At 42.4% G+C, this 24,182-nt stretch overlaps 1 protein-coding gene across 4 annotated transcripts in view; it reads left to right on the top strand.

The window, feature by feature from the left end:
* The window catches only part of LOC133574994 (mediator of RNA polymerase II transcription subunit 13-like), a 288,172-nt gene that overhangs the window by 230,475 nt on the left and 33,515 nt on the right, over window positions 1-24,182 (top strand). Inside the window, exons 5-17 of one of the 4 annotated variants that reach the window (XM_061927429.2) lie at window positions 2,306-2,451; window positions 5,608-5,808; window positions 10,699-10,866; window positions 10,942-11,098; window positions 11,172-11,276; window positions 13,865-13,880; window positions 13,968-14,485; window positions 19,017-19,230; window positions 19,324-19,402; window positions 19,496-19,617; window positions 22,261-22,357; window positions 22,440-22,657; window positions 22,731-22,912. In XM_061927429.2, the coding sequence (XP_061783413.1) occupies window positions 2,306-2,451; window positions 5,608-5,808; window positions 10,699-10,866; window positions 10,942-11,098; window positions 11,172-11,276; window positions 13,865-13,880; window positions 13,968-14,485; window positions 19,017-19,230; window positions 19,324-19,402; window positions 19,496-19,617; window positions 22,261-22,357; window positions 22,440-22,657; window positions 22,731-22,912 (2,223 nt within the window). Of the gene's footprint in view, window positions 1-2,305; window positions 2,452-4,650; window positions 4,692-5,607; window positions 5,809-10,698; window positions 10,867-10,941; window positions 11,099-11,171; window positions 11,277-13,864; window positions 14,486-19,016; window positions 19,231-19,323; window positions 19,403-19,495; window positions 19,618-22,260; window positions 22,358-22,439; window positions 22,658-22,730; window positions 22,913-24,182 lie in introns of those variants that run through there. The other 3 variants (XM_061927428.1, XM_061927427.1, XM_061927430.1) reach the window with 3 other exon arrangements.

Raw genomic sequence — 24,182 nt, 5'->3', positions numbered from 1 at the left:
CGGGGGTGCGTTATCCGGCACTACACCTGCCGCAATACACCGCTTCCCACCTACAGCTTTCTTCTTTGCTGTCTCCATTGTTCATTGAACAAATTGCAAAAGATTCACCAACACAGATGTTCAGAATACTGTGGAATTTTGCGATGAAAACAGATGACTTAATAGCTGGCCACCATGCTGTCCCAAAATGTCCTCTACAATCCGTGACGTCACCCGCAGGCGTCATCATACCGAGACGTTTTCAGCAGGATATTTCGCGCAAAATTTAAAATTGCACTTTAGTAAGCTAACCCGGCCGTATTGGCATGTGTTGCAATGTTAAGATTTCATCATTGATATATAAACTATCAGACTGCGTGGTCGGTAGTAGTGGGTTTCAGTAGGCCTTTAAATAATGGTTCTCAAACTTTACCACCTCAGAAAACACTTGGATCTCCAAGTATCACCGTAATGACCAATATTAAAACACAGTCGCATAGTAGGCCTAAGTATTTGTCAAAAACCAGGCAGATTTTTTTTTACAAGTATAATATAATATAAATATTTTTGGGCTACTGTAACATTACACACAATGTGCAATCATCAGCAACAATGATACTCCATGTACAATATATATTTACAGACTTATTTGGCAAACCACACCACATAATGACTTATCTAGGTCTAGGGCTTAAGAGATTATGCAATTAGTGGTCTAAGTCATAGAATGGCAGCCCACTTCTTGGACCCCAAAGCAGAGGCAGACCATGAAATATTGTTGACAAGTTAAAAAATAAAAAATAAAAAATACTATAATATAATAATAATACGGTAAATCACCATAATTTGTGGGCAGGGGCGTAGTACCAAATTTTGGGGCTCCCCATACACAAGACTCATAGAGGGGCCCCCATTCCAATGTCACCACTTCATACACACACACTTGGCACTGTATGTTTACATGCACTACAATAGCTCATTTTTGCATGGATTTGGTTGAAACCAGCTTTTTAAAACACTTGTAAAAAGCTTAAATAGATGTATTACTTTTTTTTAAGGATGGGATTAATACACCAATAAACCCAGAACATATCTAGATAACCCAATAAATTCAATATAAAGTGGCCTGAGTATCAATTTAAATCATATAACCTTTCATTGTTCACTATAAATCTGTCAAGTTTTATTTTACTTCAAAGTGTAAAAAAAGAGATGAGCTGATACACATGTTGGATTTGATGTGTAGGGGTTATACCAATCATAATAAAACATCATTGTGTGTGTGTGTGCATATATATATATATATATATATATATATATGTATATGTATGTATATATGTATATGTGTATGTGTATATATATATATATATATATATATATATATATATATATATATATATATATATATGTATATATGTATATATATATGTATATATGTATATATATATATATATGTGTATGTGTATATATATATATATATATATATATATATATATATATATATATATATATATATATATATATATATATACATATATATATATATATATATATATATATATATATATATATGTGTATATATACAGTTCAGGTCAAAAGTTTGGACACACCTTCTCCTTTCAATTTTCATGACTATTTACATTGTAGATTCTCACTGAAGGCATCAAAACTATGACACCTGTGAAGTGAAAACCATTACACATCCCCCCTCTTGAAGCTCATTGAGAGAATGCCAAGAGTGTGCAAAGCAGTAATCAGAGCAAAGAAGAATTGAAGAAACTAGAATACAAAACATGTTTTCAGTTATTTCAACTTGTTTTGTTAAGTACATAACTCCGCATGTGTTCATTCATAGTTTTGATGCCTTCAGTGACAATCTACAATGTAAATAGTCATGAAAATAAAGAAAACACATTGAATGAGGAGAAGGTGTGTCCACACTTTTGGCCTGTACTGTTTTTAACTTTAATTGAGGGTTCTTGAACACACTACAGTTATGTGCAATTAGATGCAAAAGTTGTAAACTTGTACTTAACTTTTCTTCTATGCTGCCACAAATAAATGGATTACATTTCCACCTTTTTTATACTAAGCCATTCTTGTTCCAAAATGTTGTTGCTGTGTGTGAATGCTTAAAGGTGAGGTTTTGACTTCTCCTTGGCACTATTGAAGGCCAAAGGCTGGGCTGCAATGTTTTGGTTGTCCTGTTAAGAGTCGACAGTTGCACCTCCTCTTCATCACTTAATGTATAAAAGTAGCCACTGTACATGTATTACATCCATACTGCTGTATGTTTATGATTGTGTCCTGTCTTGTGTGTCCTCAGCGAGCACCTATCATGTTCCTTCTCGTTCTTCCTCCACGGGGAGAGCAACGTGTGCACCAGCGTGGAGATCGCCCAGCACCAGCCTGCGTACCACGTCACGGAGCAGCACGTCCGCCTGGCGCAGACCTCCGCAGCACCGATACAAGGTAACATTACATTGATCAGTCCAGCACGATGTTTAGTAGCCATTAAAAAAGTAAACATGCCAAGTTACCCTATTTGCTTATTATTGAGATCACGCAAATACTTTTTTTGGAAGGTTGTTCAATTTTGATGTGGATATTGACAAGATTTTTATAAAATTTGTTTGGATAATTTCATTATTTTTTTTAAAGTGTATCGCACTGTGTGGAGGTTGCCCTCCGGGGGGTTCTTTGGACCACCAAGCACCGACATGAGAGCCCGGTTTCAGGTTCACAATACAGTTTTGGATTGTGAACCTGAGAACCATTTTCTCAGGTTGCTTTCCAGCAGTTGTCTGTTTGTCTCCCGCTCTCGCTCTTGCTCCAGCTCCAACAACCTCTCTCCTCCCGGCTGCTGCTTATACAGAGCGACGGGTGATTAGACAACAAGACCCACCTGGGCCATCTACGCACCTGTCGCTGACTTCGAAGCCGATCCTGGCACACCCCGTTCCGCTGCAGGCCCGCAGGCCACGCCCCCCTCCACACACTGTATAAAAACATAATACAGACATACATTCATACACTGCAGGTTTAATGAAATATTTGTATTCTTTATTTTGGTTATAATTTGCAGTGACGTAGACATGCCTTCCACTATATTGAGAGCTTAATATTTTAGAATTTGAAGGTTTATTATTTACCGTATTTTTCGGAGTATAAGTCGCACCTGCCGAAAATGCATAATAAAGAAGGAAAAAAACATTATGCAACTTTCATAAACTATGAAAAAAACTGCGACTTATAGTCCGAAAAATATGGTACCTTACAGAGAAACATGAGATTAAAATATCAGACACGGATCGTAGTCTACCTTTAAAAATATACTTTTCGTTGTTCTGGTGCATTATATTGAATTGTTGTTGCGTTTAAAGTATGACTTGCCTTGGCACTCAGCATGAAGGGTTGGAATTGGGGGTTAAATCACCAAAAATGATTCCCGGGCGCGGCCACCGCTGCTGCTCACTGCTCCCCTCACCTCCCAGGGGGTGATCAAGGGCGATGGGTCAAATGCAGAGAATAATTTCGCCACACCTCGTGTGTGTGTGTGAGACAATCATTGGTGCTTTAACTTAACATTATTGACGTTATTATTATGAGTACTAAGTTCCGTATTACCTCAACTTACAAGCTTGATTCGGTCTGCGATGGAGCTCTTAACTCAAAACACTTGTATCTCAAATCAAAGTTGCCCATTGAAATGAACTGAAGTCAATTTAATTGGTGCTTGGCCTCAAAACAGCACAACTTCAACAGGTAACATGCCTTCTAAACAGAAAAGCAAAACAAACTTTTCGATAAGCGATATTGTATAATAACGATACAATATAATGATTTAAATGCCCAGTAGTGCACAAGTGTGTTTTTTTTTATAGTATTTCTCAAGTCTGTCATGTCTGGGATCATGTTTTGTTTAAGTTATGTTCTGCTTGGTTTTTGGACTCTTTTTAGTTCCTGCTTTTTCACTCCCTTGCCTTGTTTCCATGGTTACCCATTAGTTTCACCTGTTCCACGTTTGGACTCATTGTGCACTCTTGTTTGTTTTGTCACCATAGCAACCCATTAGTTTTCACCCGCCCTCCCATGACTCTTGATCATTGTTTTTTTTTGGACATCTGGGATCTGTCCTTAAGGGAGGGGCTCTGTCATGTCTGGGATCATGTTTTGTTTAAGTTATGTTCTGCTTGGTTTTTGGTCTCTTTTTAGTTCCTGCTTTTTCACTCCCTTGTCTTGTTTCCATGGTTACCCATTAGCTTCACCTGTTCCACGTTTGGACTCATTGTGCACTCTTGTTTGTTTTGTCACCATAGCAACCCATTAGTTTTCACCCGCCCTCCCATGACTCTTGATTATTGTTTTTGTTTGGACATCTAGGATCTGTCCTTAAGGGAGGCGCTCTGTCATGTCTGGGATCATGTTTTTTTTACGTTATGTTCTGCTTGGTTTTTGGACTCTTTTTAGTTCCTGCTTTTTGACTCCCTTGTCTTGTTTCCATTGTTACCCATTAGTTTCACCTGTTCCACGTTTGGACTCATTGTGCACTCTTGTTTGTTTTGTCGCCATAGCAACCCATTAGTTTTCACCTGTCCTCACGACTCACGCACCTGTCTTTAATCATGTCTTCACTATTTAAGCCCGTAGTTGCCAGGCAATCAGCCTGACACTCTTGATACCATCGTTCATGCTGCTCTTTGCTTCCGCAAGTAAGTTGTGATTATTTATGCCACAGTTAGTGTCTTTTGTTTTGCCATGTTCATAGTTATGCATAGTCCAAGTTTTTGTTCCCTGCGTTAAGTTTTGTGCCTCCACTGTGAGCGCCTTTTGTTTGTTCCTTTTTTGAGTGTTAAAATTAAATATGTACTTAACTTCACGCCATGTGAAGTTAAGTATGCATGGGATTCTGGGTATTTGTTCTGTTGCGTTACGGTGCGGATGTTCTCCCGAAATGTGTTTGTCATTCTTGTTTGGTGTGGGTTCACAGTGTGGCGCATATTAGTAAGAGTGTTAAAGTTGTTTATATCGCCACCCTCAGTGTGATCTGTATGGCTGTTAACCAAGTAGGAGTTGCATTCACTTATGTGTGTCTGCAGAAGCCTCATATAACATGTAACTGGGCTGGCAAGCTGTAGAGGGCGCTAAAGGTAGTGACATCACGGCACGCCCTTATTATTGTTGTTTGGGTGAAAATCAGCATACATTCAAGAGAATAGTTTCCCTGAAATTCGGGAGTCTACCGGGAAAATCGGGAGGGTTGGCAAGTGTGACGCTGTCAAGTGCCCTTCATATAAAACTCGCACCTTAATATGGAAATGTAATGTTAGTGCGGGCCGCGTGTCTGAGACCCCTGGTTTATACATAGCACAAAGCAAAAAAAAACTTTGTATGTAGTGTTATTTCATTTTACATTTCAAAAGAGTTTTGTGCCTCCCATTGTTTTATTTAATTTGTGGAAACGGGTCAAAATGGCTCTTTGAGTGGTAAAGGTTGCCAACCCCTGACTTAGGGCCTAGGTGGGAAACGCACGGCCCGCGACTGTTGAAGGACTACTATTGTGCAGGTGTTCCTAATGTTGTGGCAAATCAGTAAAAAATCAATGCAATCCAATGCGTCTGTTTGCAGTGATCCTGAGCCCGTACGGTCTGAGCGGCACTCTGACAGGCCAGGCCTACAAGATGAGCGACCCGGCGACACGCAAGCTGATGGAGGAGTGGAGCTACTTCTACCCCATGGTACTGCGCAGAAAAGAAGGGGGCGCGGAGGGGGAAAAGGAAGACCTGGCCTACGATCGCAACTGTCACGCGGCGGTAGAGGTGGTTGTAGGTACGTCTGACTGACACCGATCTTTTCAGCCCAGTGCAAAATGGGAAAATAAATTGATGAATGAAACCACAGGATGTAAAAATAAGGAAGATTAAACCAAACCCTCAGGGGGGTTTCTGTCATTGCTCAGTGAGCTCCCTCTGGGCTGCTTTGGCCTGATTAGAATCAAAAACTCTAATTGATACTGGTTTCTTTGAAATGGGAACATATTCAAATATATCAACAATCTTGTTGCTTTTACATTAAACGTCTCCAGAGGAGCATGTGTCAAATGTTTTATAGACAGTATTTTTTTCCAGAGCAAAATGTCTGAAAAGGTTCAGGTCTAGATAAAAAAAAAAAAAAAAAGGCAAGAGCTTTTCTTTTTGTGACTCACACAACACTTAGGACCTACTGATACAGGATAGGATAGGACTTTATTGTCAGTGCACAAGCACAAGGAAACTTTGTTTTCAGCACAAACCCGTTCAAGATTAGACAAACAAACAGTGTACAGGAACGCTGATGGGTCGCCAAAGGCCGTAAAATAATGGGAAAAAGGTAAAACGCTGGGGAAGAAGATGAATAAAAAAATACAATATAAACTGGGCTCCTAAAGGGGTCTAGTCTGGAGTGGGAAAAAACCTCCATGCCATGCACACATAAACATGTTGCATATAATCACGACAACTCGCAAAAGAGGTGGGGGAGTTGGGACCCTGGAGGTCGCCTGCTGCTTTAAAGCGCTGCCAGCCGTCCATCACTCCGAAGGGGAATCAAGCGGTGGTGAAGGAGTGGGGTGGGGTTAGGGGTGTGTGTGTGTGTATATGTCCATTGTCTTGGGTGTGTTGATGTAGTGTCCATAGCCCTGGGGCCGTTCTGCATGCAAGCAAAAGTTTGACTCCAGGTGTCGTTGAGGAGGGAGGGAGGTCAAAAGCGTTCATCACTGAGGTGTCCTCGGGGGATGTTTTCCGAACAGCCTGCTCCTGTTGTTGCAGCGTCAAGGCCATTCGAGGGAGTCAAATCGTAGATTAGGAGTTTTGTTTTTCCGCGAGCAGACATTACAATGGCGTGTCTGTTGTATCCGTCCATGCTGGCCCTCATATAACATTTTCCCCTTTCAACCAGCTTTTCCATGATGTGATCCATCTTGCGATTCAGTTCAGAAATCGCCCCAGACTGTGATCCCACAGCCCGTTGTGTCCTTGGGCAAGACACTTTACCCACCTGCTCCCAGTGCCACCCACACTGGTTTAAATGTAACTCAGATATTGGGTTTCACTATGTAAAGCGCTTTGAGCCACTAGAGAAACGCGCTATATAAATATAATTTACTTCACTTCACATATGGTACAATACCATCAGCAAGATAGGATGGAGCTAGACCGTGTAGTATTTTATTCGTAAGTAGTAAAACCTTAAAGTCACATCTTAAGTGCACAGGAAGCCAGTGCAGGTGAGCCAGTATAGGTATATATGTATATAAAGGTATATACAGTATAGGCGTAATATGATCAAACTTTCTTGTTCTTGTCAAAAGTCTAGCAGCCGCATTTTGTACCAACTGTAGTCTTTTAATGCTAGACATAGGGAGGCCTGAAAATAACCCAACACAGCAGTGGTCCCCAACCTTTTTTGTAGCTGCGGACCGGTCAACGCTTGAATATTTGGGCGGGGTGGTTGGTGTTTTTTTTTTTGTTTTGTTTGTTTGTTTTTTTCATAAAGAAATACAATCATGTGTGCTTACGGACTGTATCCCTGCAGACTGTATTGATCTATATTGATATATAATGTATATATTGTGTTTTTTATGTTGATTTAATGAAAATATTTTTTCTTTTCTTTTTTTTTTTCTTTTTAAATTTCTTGTGCGGCCCGATACCAATCGGTCCGCGGACCGGTGGTTGGGGACCACTGCGTTACAGTAATCGAGACGAGACGTAACCAACGCATGAATAATGATCTCAGCGTCGCTTGTGGACAAAATGGAACGAATTTTAGCGATATTACGCTTTTATTTATTCCTAGCCACTGCCTTTGTGCCCTTGGGCAAGAAACACCATCACCCACTCGGCTCTGCGAATGTGAACGAATGTTTGGTTGCTGGTCAGAGAGGCAGTTGGCGCAAATTGGCTGCCACATTTCTGTCAGTCTAGCCTAGAGCCACAAATGTAGGTCACTACCACCGATATGTTAATGTGGAGTGAATAAATAAAGGGTTCTCAGTGCAACTTACTTTGAGTCACTATAAAAAAAAGAGCTATATAAATCTAATCCGTTATTATTTATTATTCGTTTTCCCACTGCGAAAATACGCGTCAAAGATCCTCTATAGGGTGTTTTTGCGGACCCACTGGAAAAACTCAAGCTAAATCTCATCAACGTGACGGGAATGCTCTGCTGGACTGACAGTACTGCAAACACACCACAGTATAGTCAAAGATCATCTATTTGACAGGAGCACCCTGCTGTTTTTATGGACGTAATGTCAAAATGGAGGTTCGATATATGACAGGAAGTCAGAGATCCTCAATATGGCAGGAGCGCTCTGCCGTTTTTTACGTACAGATTGCAAAAGCACCATTCAAAGATCCTCTATATCAGGGCTATTCAACCAAATCCGGCACGGGAATGACAACATTCAGAGTTCAGTTCAAAAATGAGACAAACATTTTTGCGGCAGATTTCTAAAAACACTAGAGCTCTCCTGTTGTATAGAGGATCTTGGACCGCTGTAAACACATTGGGAGATCCTTGCCTTGACATTTTAACCTTGCTCGCAAACAGAACAGTGGGGGTCCTACATGGTGATTTACATTAATGAGGCGTTCCTCACGGCACCCTTTTAGGTCCACCTCTTTTTGCCATTTTTTTTCATAATGTGATGTATGTAACTAAGATGTTGATGTAGCTTGTTTAACCGCTTAAGGCTCAAGCTGTTTGTTTACATGCTTTTTTTTATTTCTCTTTGCTATTTGGGCTTATTGGACCCTAATTACAATAAAAACTAAAAATCATCTTTTTATATGATGTACTTAGTCCATAAGTACACAAATGTGTACTTCATGTTTAGTGACATGCTAATTCTTATTTTTACACTTTTTTTCCCCCCAAATTCCATTGTATGTTATACTCTTCTGACACCACCAGATGGCAGTATAAGTGTCCACATAAGCAGCCATAAGACCCCAATTCAGTAGTGTACACAATTTTGGAAGGTGCTGTCCACGCATGTCGCCACTAAGCCTTTAGAGGTTTTTATATATCCCGCATTATTGTTCTGAGAACTAGCAGTGGACATTTGTGGTTTGCACAGCTGGGCTATTTTTAATACAATGATTTGCAAATAAATTTCAACCCATATTCAGTTGAATATGCTACAAAGACAACATATTTGATGTTCAAACTGATAAACATTTTTTTGTTTTGCAAATAATCATTAACTTTAGAATTTGATGCCACCAACGTGTGACAAAGAAGTTGGAAAAGGTGGCAATAAATACTGATAAAGTTGAGGAATGCTCATCAAACACTTATTTGGAACATCCCACAGGTAAACAGGCAAATTGGGAACAGGTGGGTGCCATGATTGGGTATAAAAGTAGATTCCATGAAATGCTCAGTCATTCACAAACAAAGATGGGGCGAGGGTCACCACTTTGTCAACAAATGTGTGAGCAAATTGTTGAACAGTTTAAGAAAAACCTTTCTCAACCAGCTATTGCAAGAAATTTAGGGATTTCACAATCTACGGTCCGTAATATCATCAAAGGGTTCAGAGAATCTGGAGAAATCACTGCACGTAAGCAGCTAAGCCCGTGACTTTCAATCCCTCAGGCTGTACTGCATCAACAAGCGACATCAGTGTGTAAAGGATATCACCACATGGGCTCAGGAACAGTTCAGAAACCCACTGTCAGTAACTACAGTTGGTCGCTACATCTATAAGTGCAAGTTAAAACTCTCCTATGCAAGGCGAAAACCGTTTATCAACAACACCCAGAAACGCCGTCGCCTTCGCTGGGCCTGAGCTCATCTAAGATGGACTGATACAAAGTGGAAAAGTGTTCTGTGGTCTGACGAGTCCACATTTCAAATTGTTTTTGGAAACTGTGGACTCCGGACTAAAGAGGAAAAGAACCATCCGGATTGTTATAGGCGCAAAGTTGAAAAGCCAGCATCTGTGATGGTATGAGGGTGTATTAGTGCCCAAGACATGGGTAACTTACACATCTGTGAAGGCGCCATTAATGCTGAAAGGTACATACAGATTTTGGAGCAACATATTTTGCCATCCAAGCAAAGTTACCATGGACGCCCCTGCTTATTTCAGCAAGACAATGCCAAGCCACGTGTTACATCAACGTGACTTCATAGTAAAAGAGTGCGGGTACTAGACTGGCCTGCCTGTAGTCCAGACCTGTCTCCCATTGAAAATGTGTGGCGCATTATGAAGCCTAAAATACCACAACGGAGACCCCCGGACTGTTGAACAACTTAAGCAAGAATGGGAAAGAATTCCACCTGAGAAGCTTCAAAAATGTGTCTCCTCAGTTCCCAAACATTTACTGAGTGTTGTTAAAAGGAAAGGCCATGTAACACAGTGGTGAACATGCCCTTTCCCAACTACTTTGGCACGTGTTGCAGCCATGAAATTCTAAGTTAATTATTATTTGCAAAAAATAAATAAAGTTTATGAGTTTGAACATCAAATATCTTGTCTTTGTAGTGTATCCAATTGAATATGGGTTGAAAAGGATTTGCAAATCATTGTATTCCGTTTATATTTACATCTAACACAATTTCCCAACTCATATGGAAACGGGGTTTGTATATACATGATTAATCCAACAAGATTCAGCCTCAGTTAGCTGCATCATCATCATCATGTCCTTGTATACGTCTCTCTAGGTGGAGTGAGGATGACCTACCCAGCTGCTTTGGTGTTGATCGCCCAGAGCCAGCTGCCGGTGGAGCCGCCTCCACCTGCTCCTGCGGCTCAGGGCCTCGCCAGAGAGAACCAGAACCATTGCAGCGTGCCGCTCACGCCGCCAACATCGCCGGAGCAGCCCTGTTCAGGTAAAACAAAAAAAAAAAGGCAAATCATGCGTGCACAAAGCAATACGTGACGTGACGTGTACCTCACCTTTCCAGCGGACAGTGGGTTCTTAACGTCCGCCTCCAGCGTCCCGACGCCGGACAGCAACATAGGCGTCGCCAGCCTCAGCCCAAAGCATTCTGGGAAGAAGCTCACCTGTCAGGTGGTCCACCAAGCCTGGAGGGAGTGCTACCTCAGCCAGCCTCATTGCGTGTAAGTGACGTCGGGGCCAGCGCGTGCTTCGCCGCTGAGGACGCCACCCCTGACGGGCCCATTCTGTTTGCAGGCGAAAACAGCCGGCTGACGCCACGCCGAGCAAGGAAGTGCCGAACGGGGTAACGACGTGGGACTTCAATGACGCAGGCGCCAGAGCGCCGTGCAGCTGCTCCAGGTACCACAGAGCTGCGTTCAAAGAGCTTGTTCTCTTTAGGGGAATGTACCGTAAAAGCTCTAAATATAGCCGCACTGTTTGTTTACCTAAACCAGGGGAGTTCATGAGAACCAGTAACAATTGGAGAGGTTATTTCTGAAATATTACAACTTTTTAAAACGTTATCATTGATTTTAATAAGAAAGTGGAAAGGAAGCTGTTAGAATGTAGAGTTGGTCGATATGGCCTAAAATCTATATCGCCATACATAGTACAGGCCAAAAGTTTGGACACACCTTTTATTTTCATGACTATTTACATTGTAGATTGTCACTGAAGGCATCAAAACTATAAATGAATACATGTGGAGTTATGTACTTAACAAAAAAAAAAAGGTGAAATAACTGAAAACAATTAGAGCAAAGGGTGGCTATTTTGAAGAAACTAGAATATAAAACATGTTTTCAGTTATTTCACCTTTTTTTTGTTAAGTACATAACTCCACATGTGTTCATTCATAGTTTTAATGCCTTCAGTGACAATCTACAATGTAAATAGTCATGAAAATAAAGAAACGAACACATGTGGAGTTACGTACTGAACAAAAAAAGGTGAAATAACTGAAAACATGTTTTATATTCTAGTTTCTTCAAAATAGCCAACCTTTTGCTCTGATTGCTGCTTTGCGCACTCTTGGCATTCTCTTGATGAGCTTCAAGCACACCAGTGACGTGAAAACCATTTCAGGTGACGACCTCTTGAAGCTCATCGAGAGAATGCCAAGAGTGTGCGAAACAGTAATCAGAGCCAAGGGTGGCTATTTTGAAGAAACTAGAATATAAAACGTGTTTTCAGTTAGTTCACCTTTTTTGGTATGGGGAACATATTCTAAGTAACATAGACTTAATTTCGAGTTATTTGGACACTAGGAACATATTCTAAGTAAAAATGACTTAATTTGGAGTTATTTGGTTAGGGTTAGGGTTAGATGGTTAGGGTGAGGGTTAGGGTTAGGGTTGGGGTTAGGGTTAGTAATAATAAGGCCATGCAGAATAAGGCATTAATAAGTACTTAATAATGACTAATTAAGAGGCAATATGTTACTAATTTGCATGTCAATAAGCAACTAATGAATGGTGAATATGTTCCCCATACCAAAAAAGGTGAACTAGCTGAAAACATGTTTTATATTCTAGTTTCTTCAAAATAGTCACCATTTGCTCTGTTTCGCACACTCTTGGCATTCTCTCAATGAGCTTCAAGAGGTAGTCACCTGAAATGGTTTTCACTTCACAGGTGTGCTTGAGGCTCATCAAGAGAATGCCAAGAGTGTGCAAAGCAGTAATTAGAGCCAAGGGTGGCTATTTTGAAGAAACTATATTATAAAACAAGTTTTCAGTTAGTTCACCTTTTGTTAAGTACATAACTCCACATGTGTTCATTCATAGTTTTGATGCCTTCAGTGACAATCTGCAATGTAAATAGTCATGAAAATAAAGAAACGAACATGTGTGGAGTTATGTACTTAACAAAAAAAAAGGTGAAATAACTGAAAACATGTTTTATATTCTAGTTTCTTCAAAATAGCCACCCTTTTGCTATGATTACTGCTTTGCACACTCTTGGCATTCTCTTGATGAGCTTCAAGCACACCTGTGACATGAAAACCATTTCAGGTGACTACCTCTTGAAGCTCATCGAGTGAATGCCAAGAGTGTGCGAAACAGAGCAAATGGTGGCTATATGATAAATGCTTCAAAATGTAATATTGGAAATGATCGGTATCGGTTTCAAAAAGTGAAATTTATGACTTTTTAAAACGCCGCTGTGTACACGGACGTAGGGAGAGGTACAGAGCGCCAATAAACCTTAAAGGCACTTCCTTTGCGTGCCTTTAAGGTTAAGAATGACAAACACATTTCGGGAGAACGTCCGCACCGTAACACAACATAAACACAACAGAACAAATACCCAGAACCTCTTGCAGCACTAACTCTTCCGGGACGCTACAATATACACCCCTGCTACCCCTTACCTACTAGGTTGAGGTGGGCGGGGTTGCGGGGGGTGGTTAGGGGGTAGCGGGGGGTGTATATTGTAGCAAACCGGAAGAGTGTGCTGAAAGGGGTTCTGGGTATTTGTTCTGTTGTGTTTATGTTGTGCCGAAATGTGTTTGTCATTCTTGTTTGGTGTGGGTTCACAGTGTGGCGCATATTTGTAACAGTGTTAAAGTTGTTTATACGGCCACCCTCAGTGTGACCTGTATGGCTGTTGACCAAGTATGAATGCATTCACTTTTGTGTGTGAAAAGCCGTAGATATTATGTGACTGGGCCGGCACGCAAAGGCAGTGCCTTTAAGGTTTATTGGCGCTCTGTACGTCCATGTACACAGCGGCGTTTTAAAAAGTCATACATTTTACTTTTTGAAACCGATACCGATAATTTCCGATATTACATTTTAAAGCATTTATCGGCCGATAATATCGGCAGTCCGATATTATCGGACACCCCTAATTACAAGGTCTATAGTCGGCCAAATTTACATCATTTATATCGTCTATTTGGTGCAACCGAACAAGAGTGCATTTACTGAATGATACTTTTCCAGGGTGAAGCAACAGAAGGTGACCACCAACACCTCCAACCCTCAAACGAGTGCCAATCCATCCTCCGGATCCTCACTATACCCTCCCTCTTTACCCAAACACAAGAGCAGTGACAAGGCAGACAAAGCTGACAAACAGTCCAAAAGACCATCCACGATCCCCTTCCACCATCGGGTTTCTGTCACCCAGGAGACCCCCCTGGAACAGGACTCACCCGGGGGTCACCAGCTCAGCAGTTTGGTGGCACTGGAGCCTCCCTTCGAGCCTCTCGGCACCATGGCGAGCTGCAAGTATCCTAAACCGCTCTCCGACGACAGGAAAGCTCCGGAGTCCCTTCTCCTGTCGCCGATGTCCCCGCTTCCTCCCACGCTCAGCCCGCATCCCAGGGCGCAGGACCCGGACATGCACATGTGTCCGGAGGCGGCCTCGGGCATGGGGTTCATGACGAGCGAGACGGTGGCGTACACGGCCTTGTTGAAACAGAGGGAGAACGAGGTGGGCTGGTGGAGAGGCTTTAGGACTCCCAGCAGTGATAAGGTGGACTTCAGACCCCCGGAAGTCCTGGCTGATAAACTAGAGGAGGGGAAGACGGACGCGGTCCAGGACGGAGCGTCGTTAAAGAGGTATGAGACTTTTTCCTGGGGACGGTGTTACTTAAAGTCACACTAGAGCAGTGTTTTTCAACCTTTTCTAAGGCAAGGCACGTTTTTTTCATTGAAAAAATCTCAAGGCACACCACCAGCATTAAAAAAATTAAACTCAGCAGCCGATATTGACAATAAAAAGTAGTTCTCGAAATTGTTGGATATGAATTCAAACCATAACCAAGCATGCATAACTATAGCTCTTGTCTCAAAGTAGGTGCACTGTCACGACCTGTCACATCACGCCGTGACTTCTTTTGAGTTTTTTTGGGTGTTTTCCTGTGTGTCGTGTTTTAGTTCTTGTCTGGCGCTCCTATTTTGGTGTTGATTGTCATGTCTTGTACGAATGTACTTTGTGGACGCCGTCTGCTGTAAGTCTTTGCTGTCGTCCAGCATTCTGTTTTTGTTTACTTTGCAGCCAGTTCGGTTTGAGCTTCGTTTAGCATAGCTTCAATGCCTTTTCTTAGCGGCACTCGCCTTTTGTTTATTTTCGGTTTTAAGCGTTAGATACCTTTTTACCCGCACGGTGCCTCCCGCATATTGTAAACACGACAAACCATGTTCCCGACATCTACAAAGCAATTAGCTACCACCTACTGATATGCCAAGCTCTTGACAGTACAGGGGGAAGCACGGTGGAAGAGGGGTTAGTGCGTCTGCCTCACAATACGACGGTCCTGAGTAGTCGTGAGTTCAATCCCGGCCTCGGGATCTTTCTGTGTGGAGTTTGCATGTTCTCCCCGTGACTGCGTGGGTTCCCTCCGGGTACTCCGGCTTCCTCCCACCTCCAAAGACATGCACCTGGGGATAGGTTGATTGGCAACACTAAATTGGCCCTAGTGTGTGATTGTGAGTGTGAATGTTGTCTCTCTATCTGTGTTGTCCCTGCGACCCCGAAGGGATGAAGCGGTAGAAAATGGATGGATGGATAGACAGTACAGTCACTCAACAACGGGACATTTGCGGATTATAATTACTGGTTTGCAAAAAATATTTTTAACCCAATTACAGTTAGGTCCATAAATATTTGGACATTGACACAATTTTCAGTATTCCAGCTCTTTACGACACCACAATGGATTTGTAATGAAACAATCAAAATGTGTTTTAAGTGCAGACTTTGATCTTTAGTTTGAGGGTATTTACATCCAAATCAGGTGAACGGTGTAGGAATTACAACACATTTTATATGTGCCTTCCACCTTTTAAGGGACCAAAAGTAATTGGACAATTGGCTACTCAGCTGTTCCATGGCCAGGTGTGTGTTATTCCCTCGTTATTTCATTTACAAAGAGCAGATAAAAGGCCTAGAGTTCATTTCAAGTGTGGTATATTCATTTAGAATCTGGGGAGGTCATCTCTCAATATGAAGTCCAAAGAGCTGTCACTATCAGTGAAGCAAGCCATCATTAGGCTGAAAAATCAAAAGAAAGCCATCAGAGAGATAGCAAAAACATTAGGTGTGGCCAAATCAACTGTTTGGTACATTCTTAAAAAGAGAGAACACACTGCTGAGCTCAGCAACACCAAAAGACCTGGAAGACCACGGAAAACAAGTGTGGTGGATGACAGACAAATCCTTTCTCTTGTCAAGAAAAACCCCTTCACAACAGTTGACCAGATCAAGAAAACTCTCCAGGAGGTACAGTAGGTGTATCTGTGTGCAAGTCAACAATTAAGAGAATACTTCACCAGAGGAAATACAGAGGTTTCATCACAAGGTGTAAACCATTGGTGAGCCTCAAAAACAGGAAGGCCAGATTAGAGTTTGCCAAGAAACATCTAAAAGAGCCTGTGCAGTTCTGGAACAACATCTTATGGACAGATGAGAGCAAGATCAACTGGTACCAGAATGATGGAAAGAGAAGAGTATGGAGAAGGAAAGGAACTGCTCAAGATCCAAAGCATACCACCTCATCAGTGAAGCATGGTGGTGGTAGTGGCATGCATGGCTGCCAGTGGAACTGGATCTCTTATATTTATTGATGATGTCACAGCTGACAAAAGCAGCAGAATGAATTCTGAAGTGTTTCGGGCAATATTATCAGCTCATATTCAGCCATATGCTTCAAAACTCATTGGACGGTGCTTCACAATGCAGATGGACAATGACCCGAAGCATACTGCGAAAGCAACCAAAGAGTTTTTGAAGGCAAAGAAGTGGAATGTTCTGCAATGGCCAAGTCAATCACCTGACCTGAATCCGATTGAGCATGCATTTCACTTGCTGAAGACAAAACTGAAGGGAAAATACCCAAAGAACAAGCAGGAAGTGAAGACAGCTGCAGCAGAGGCCTGGCAGAGCATCACCAGGGACCAAACCCAGCGTCTGGTGATATCTATGGGTTCCACACTTCAGGCTGTCATTGACTGCAAAGGATTTGCAACAAAGTATTAAAAAGTGACAATTTGATTAATGATTATGTTAGTTTGTCCAATTACTTTTGGTCCCTTAAAAGGTGGAAGGCACATATAAAATGTGTTGTAATTCCTACACCGTTCACCTGATTTGGATGTAAATATCCTCAAATTAAAGCTCAAAATCTGCACTTAAAGCACATCTTGATTGTTTCTTTTCAAATTTTTTGTGGTGTTGTACAGAGCTGGAATACTGAAAATTGTGTCAATGTCCAAATATTTATGGACCTAACTGTAGGTGAAATGACATCATCTCCCACAGCACATCAGACTGTATCTCACGGCGGAAAAGTGGTTGAAAAACACTACACTAGAGAATGTTGTAGGTTTTGCACAAATACAACTTGAAGCAGTAGAATCATAACAGGCTTCTTTGGCTCCCCCTGCAGGTGTTATGATGTTATTTACTTTTGAGCCACCAATTACATAGTGTAAACACGCTTTCAAAAAGCTGGCTTTTCAATTGTTGTCCTTTTAAAATCCCTCAAATAATGTCTTCAGATTGATTGAATGTTTTTTTGCGACATATGTAAATATATTGAAGTCGCCGTAAGTTTTTAATCTGGAAATGAACCCTACAGGCAACCTAAGGAAACATTTATTTTGATTCTCAGTATATGGGCCAGTGTTATATGTGGCCAATGTTAGTTTTTTTTACTATCCATCCATCCATTTCCTACCGCTTGTCCCTTTCGGGGTCGCGGGGGGTGCTGGAGCCTATCCCAGCTGCACCTGGGGAGAAGGCGGTGTACACCTTGGACAAGTCGCCACCTCATCACAGGGCCAACACAGATAGACAGACAACATTCACACTCTAGAGCCAATTTACATGCAAACTCCACACAGAAAGATCCCAAGCCCAGGATCGAACCCAAGACCTTTGCATTGTGAGGCACACGTACTAACCCCTGTACCACCGTGCTGCCCACTGATTTTTACTATTTGTTTTAAATTCCTTGATCCCCTCTATTTCAAGATGAATAGAATAGAATATTCCATTATATGCCTACACTCTTTACCTACTGGACCATTTTTGGTCCCACTCACACCCAGCAACGTCACTTTTTTAAAAAAAATTATAGAGATACCATTTCGCAAACTAGGAGTAAAATGTTTTTTTTTTTTTGTTTTTGTTTTTTTAGAGGATTTGATTTTGCCGTCATGACTGATAAAAAGCAGTCTGGAAACCGAATTACATTTCCAAATTCCAAAAAAATGCCAACATGGCACTGCCATATTTATTATTGAAGTCACAAAGTGCATAATTTTTTTTAACATGCCTCAAAACAGCAGCTTGGAATTTGGGACATGCTCTCCCTGAGAGAGCATGAGGAGGTTGAGGTGGGCGGGGTTGAGGTGGGGGGGTAGGCGGGGTTGGGGGTGTATATTGTAGCGTCCCGGAAGAGTTAGTGCTGCAAGGGGTTCTGGGTATTTGTTCTGTTGTGTTTATGTTGTGTTACGGTGCGGGTGTTCTCCCGAAATGTGTTTGTCATTCTTGTTTGGTGTGGGTTCACAGTGTGGCGCATATTTGTAACAGTGTTAAAGTTGTTTATATGGCCACCCTCAGTGTGACCTGTATGGCTGTTGACCAAGCCGTAGATATTATGTGATTGGGAAAGGCACGCAAAGGAAGTGCCTTTAAGGTTTATTGGCGCTCTGTACTTCTCCCTACGTCCGTGTACACGGCGGCGTTTTACAAAGTCATAAATTTTACTTTTTGAAACCGATACCGATAATTTCTGATATTACATTTTAAAGCATTTATCGGCCGATATTATCGGAAATCTCTAGTCGTGAGTTCAAACCCCGGCCGAGTCATACCAAAGACTATAAAAATGGGACCCATTACCTCGGCATCAAGGTTTGGAATTGGGGGTTAAATCACCGAAATGATTCCAGAGCGCGGCCACTGCTGCTGCTCACTGCTCCCCTCACCTCCCAGGGGGTGGGACAAGGGGATGGGTCAAATGCAGAGGGTAATTTCACCACACCTAGTGTGTGTGTGTGACTATCAGTGGTACTTTTAACTTTTAACACGACATTGACGGAGGAGTTACTCGTTCCTGTAATTGATGTCAAATGTCTCCCCTAGACTTTACACGCAGACGCACAAGAGATTTAAGATCTCAGACGAGCGGGTGCGGGACCATGTCCAAACTCTGGGCCTGCTCCAGCAGCCGGGCGTGGAGGCACTACGCGAGCCAGGAGATGATCCTTACGACTTTAAGGAAGGCGACATCGAGTACACTTTCTCCTCCTCCAAGAGATTAAAGAGTCAAGGGCGGGAATCCAGCAAGCGAGCCAAGGTACCGAAAGGCCTCGCAACTCACGTTTAAGTGTCGGCACGGCTTGGAAAGTTTGCGTGTGAAGTTGAAGTTGAATTCCTCCCAAATCACCAGGGTGACGAAATCAACAGCAACGGGACGCTACCGGATGGAAAAGACGCCATGTCCATTTTTAACTCCGCCCCCAAATCAGGTGGGATTCTTCAACATCACATTAAAGACCACTCCGCAGTAGTTTGTTGTCGTTTTTTGACCTTTTTTTTTTTCTCTGTGGGTTCCTTTTCAGACGAGTCCAGTCAGGACGACAGCGCCGCCAAAGCCAATCCTTCGCTGACCAGAGAAAAAGATCTGGTGGTCAACATTTCCGACCTGGACAACATATTTGATGAAGATGAGGAAGAGCTAGGGGTGAGCTATGGCTTCATGTATGATTGATGGGTTGATATTGATTTGGTTAGACCAGGGAGCCGCATCTTTAGCGCCGCCCTGGTGGCTCTCTGGAGCTTTTTCAAAAATGTATGAAAAATGGATAAAGATGAGGGGGAAAAAATCTATTTTTTGTTTTAATATGGTTTCTGTAGGAGGACAAACATGACACAAACCTCCCTAATTGTTACAAAGCACACTGTTTATATTAAACATGCTTCACTGATTCGAGTATTTGGCGAGCGCCGTTTTGTCCTACTAATTTTGGCGGTCCTTGAACTCACCGTAGTTTGTTTACATCAGGGGTCGGCAACCCAAAATGTTGAAAGAGCCTTATTGGACCAAAAATACAAAAACAAATCTGTCTGGAGCCGCAAGAAATTAAAAGCCACATTACATACAGATAGTGTGTCATGAGATATACATTGAATTAATATGACTTAAAGGAAACTAAATGACCTCAAATATAGCTACAAATGAGGCATAATTATGCTATATGTACATATAGCTAGCCTAAATAGCATGTTAGCATCGTTTAGCTCACAGTCATGCAGTGACCAAATATGTCTGATTAGCACTCCACACAAGTCAATAACATCAACAAAACTCACCTTTGTGCATTCACGCACAACGTTAAAAGTTTGGTGGACAACATGAGACAGAAAAAGAAGTGGCATAAAACACGTCCTAGAAAGTCGCAGAAAGATATACATGTAAACAAACTAAGGTGAGTTCAAGGACTGCAAAAATTAGTAGGACAAAACGGCGCTCGCCAAATACTCGAATCAGTGAAGCATGTTTAATATAAACATTGTGCTTTATAACAATTATGGAGGTTTGTGTCATGTTTGTCCTCCTACAGAAACCATATTAAAACAAAAACAAAAAAAATTTCCCCTCAACTTTTTCCATTTTTCATACATTTTTGAAAAAGCTCCAGAGAGCCACTAGGGCGGCGCTAAAGAGCCGCGGGTTGCCGACACCTGGTTTACATTTACAACTTTCTCCGACTTTCGGGGACGTGTTTTTTGCAACTTCTTTCTTCTTCTGTCTCATTTTGTCCACCAAAATTTTAACGTTGTGCATGAATGCACAAAGGTGAGTTTCGTTGATGTTATTGACTTGTGTGGAGTGCTAATCAGACATATTTGGTCACTGCATGACTGCAAGCTAATCGATGCTAACATGCTATTTAGGCTAGCTATATATGTACATATTGCATCATTATGCCTCATTTGTAGCTATATTTGAGGTCATTTAGTTTCCTTTAAGTCCTCTTAATTCAATTTATATCTCATGACACACTATCTGTATGTAATATGGCTTTTAATTTTTTGAGGCTCCAGACAGATTTGTTTTTGTATTTTTGGTCCAATATGGCTCTTTCAACATTTTGGGTTGCCGACCCCTGGGTTAGACTATAATTTATATATAAATAATGATATCATTATACTACTGTATACACCAGGGGTCGGTAACCCGCGGCTCTCTCTTTAGCGCCGTCCTAGTGGCTCTCTGGAGCTTTTTAAAAAATGTATGAAAAATGGAAAAAGATGAGGGGGAAAAAAATATTTTTTGTTTTAATATGGTTTCTGTAGGAGGACAAACATGACACACGCATCCCTAATTGTTACAAAACACACTGTTTATATTAAACATGCTTCACTGATTCGAGTATTTGGCGAGCGCCGTTTTGTCCTACTCATTTTGGCGGTCCTTGAACTCACCGTAGTTTGTTTACATGTATAACTTTCTACGACTTTCTAGGACGTGTTTAATGCCACTTCTTTTTCTGTCTCATTTTGTCCACCAAACTTTTAACGTTGTGCATGAAAGGTGAGTTTTGTTGATGTTATTGACTTGTGTGGAGTGCTAATCAGACATATTTGGTCACTGCATGACTGCAAGCTAATCGACATCCTCGGTACAGAGGGCAAGGAAAAACTCACCCCAGTGGGACGTCGATGTGAATGACTATGAGAAACCTTGGAGAGGACCCCCCCCCCTCCCCCTCTAGGGGAGACCGAATGCAATGGATGTCGAGTGGGTCTTACATAATATTGTGAGAGTTCAGTCCATAGTTGATCCAACATAATAGTAAGAGTCCAGTCCATAGTGGGGCCAGCAGGACACCATCCCGAGCGGAGACGAGTCAGCAGCACAGAGATGTTCCCAACCGATGCACAGGCGAGCGGTCCACCCCGGGTCCCGACTCTGGACAGCCAGCACTTCATCCATGGCCACCGGACCTGTGCCCCCCCCCCCCCCCCCCCCCCTCCACAAGGGAGAGGGAAGCAGAGGAGAAAAGAAAAGAAACGGCAGATCAACTGGTCAAAAAAAAAGAGCTGTGTCTCGTTCCGGCTGCTGCTAATAAAAGCGACAGGTGATTAGATAACAAGGCCCACCTGGGCCATCTACTCACCTGTCGCTGTCTTCGAGGCCGGTCCTTGCACACCCCGCTCCGCGGCAGGCCCGCAGGCCACGCCCCCCTCCACAATATTGTACAATTTGAATTAGGTGTCATCTCACAGTATATTTTTATAAATATATTGATTTTTTTTTCCCTTGTTCAAAAGGCAAAAAGGAATCGATTGAGCCTCTAACATTACGTGCATTAATTTCTAGACGGTGTACCCCAACCAGCACTCAACCAAACCAGCAGTATCTACCGATGATCGTCCTTTGGGGAAAGAAGGCCGAGCGGCAGTACCGTATCCATCAAGTGAGTTCTGGCTCGATCTACTCGGTCATATTTAATGCCGTCAAACATTTAGCCACGATCCATCCTCCATTTTCCACCTCAGCAGTAGCAGACCTCCAGCGTATGTTCCCCACCCCGCCCTCGCTGGAGCAGCATCCGGCCTTCTCTCCCATCATGACGTACCGCGACACCCCCAGCCAGGAGCCCCCGCCACCCAGCGGAGTGGCCGACCACCTTCTGCCGGCAGCCAACAGCCAGCTACCAGAATTTCGAATGGAGATGGAGGAGGGCATGGCTAGTCCCCGACAAGACGACTACAAGGTGAGTAACTATAAATGCTCCCAATGTGCCGAGACATTTTGGTCAATCCTACGTTTTGTCTCTTCTGCTCTAGACGCAGGTGGTCTCCTCCATGTTCGCCCCACTCTCCTGTCTACCCAGTCAGACCTTAGCGCCGCTCAAGATACCCGAGCAGTGCTACTACCGCCCGTCCTGGGTCGTCCTGCCCAAAATGGAGCACATGCCAGCTCACGTCTTACACGCCCAGAACAACGCATTCATTAGGGATGGATACATGTGAGTCACCTGTGATGATACATATACAAACCCCGTTTCCATATGAGTTGGGAAATTGTGTTAGATGTAAATATAAACGGAATACAATGATTTGCAACTCATTTTCAACCCATATTCAGTTGAATATGCTACAAAGACAACATATTTAATGTTCAAACTGATAAACATTAACTTTAGAATTTGATGCCAGCAACACATGCTGAAGAAGTTGGGAAAGGTGGCAAAAAATACTGATAAAGTTGAGGAATGCTCATCAAACACTTATTTGGAACATCCCACAGGTGTGCAGGCTATTTGGGAACAGGTGGGTGCCATGATTGGGTATAAAAACAGCTTCCCAAAAAATGCTCAGTCTTTCACAAGAAAGGATGGGGCGAGGTACACCCCTTTGTCCACAACTGCGTGAGCAAATAGTCAAACAGTTTAAGAACAACATTTCTCAAAGTGTAATTGCAAGAAATTTAGGGATTTCAACATCTACGGTCCATTATATCATCAAAAGGTTCAGAGAATCTGGAGAAATCACTCCACGTAAGCGGCATGGCCGGAAACTAACATTGAATGACCGTGACCTTCGATCACTCAGACGGCACTGTATCAAAAACCGACATCAATCTCTAAAGGATATCACCACATGGGCCCAGGAACACTTCTGAAAACCACTGTCACTAAATACAGTTCGTCGCTACATCTGTAAGTGCAAGTTAAAGCTCTACTATGCAAAGCGAAAGCCATTTATCAACAACACCCAGAAACGCCGCCGGCTTCTCTGGGCCCGAGATCATCTAAGATGGACTCATGCAAAGTGGAAAAGTGTTCTGTGGTCTGACGAGTCCACATTTCAAATTGTTTTTGGAAATATTCGACATCGTGTCATCTGGACCTAAGGGGAAGCGAACCATCCAGACTGTTATCGACGCAAAGTTCAAAAGCCATCATCTGTTCCCAAGGCATGGGTAACTTACACATCTGTGAAGGCACCATTAATGCTGAAAGGTACATACAGGTTTTGGAACAACATATGCTGCCATCTAAGCGCCGTCTTTTTCATGGACGCCCCTGCTTATTTTGGCAAGACAATGCCAAGCCACATTCAGCACGTGCTACAACAGCGTGGCTTCGTAAAAAAAGAGTGCGGGTACTTTCCTGGCCCGCCTGCAGTCCAGACCTGTCTCCCATCGAAAATGTGTGGCGCATTATGAAGCGTAAAATACGACAGCGGAGACCCCGGACTGTTGAACGACTGAAGCTCTATATAAAACAAGAATGG

Source organism: Nerophis lumbriciformis, linkage group LG32 (genome assembly GCF_033978685.3).
Source record: "Nerophis lumbriciformis linkage group LG32, RoL_Nlum_v2.1, whole genome shotgun sequence".
In the NCBI taxonomy this organism is placed as follows: Eukaryota; Metazoa; Chordata; class Actinopteri; order Syngnathiformes; family Syngnathidae; genus Nerophis; species Nerophis lumbriciformis.
Note: the sequence above shows the minus strand (reverse complement) of the source record. Positions and strands in the feature narration are given on the sequence as shown.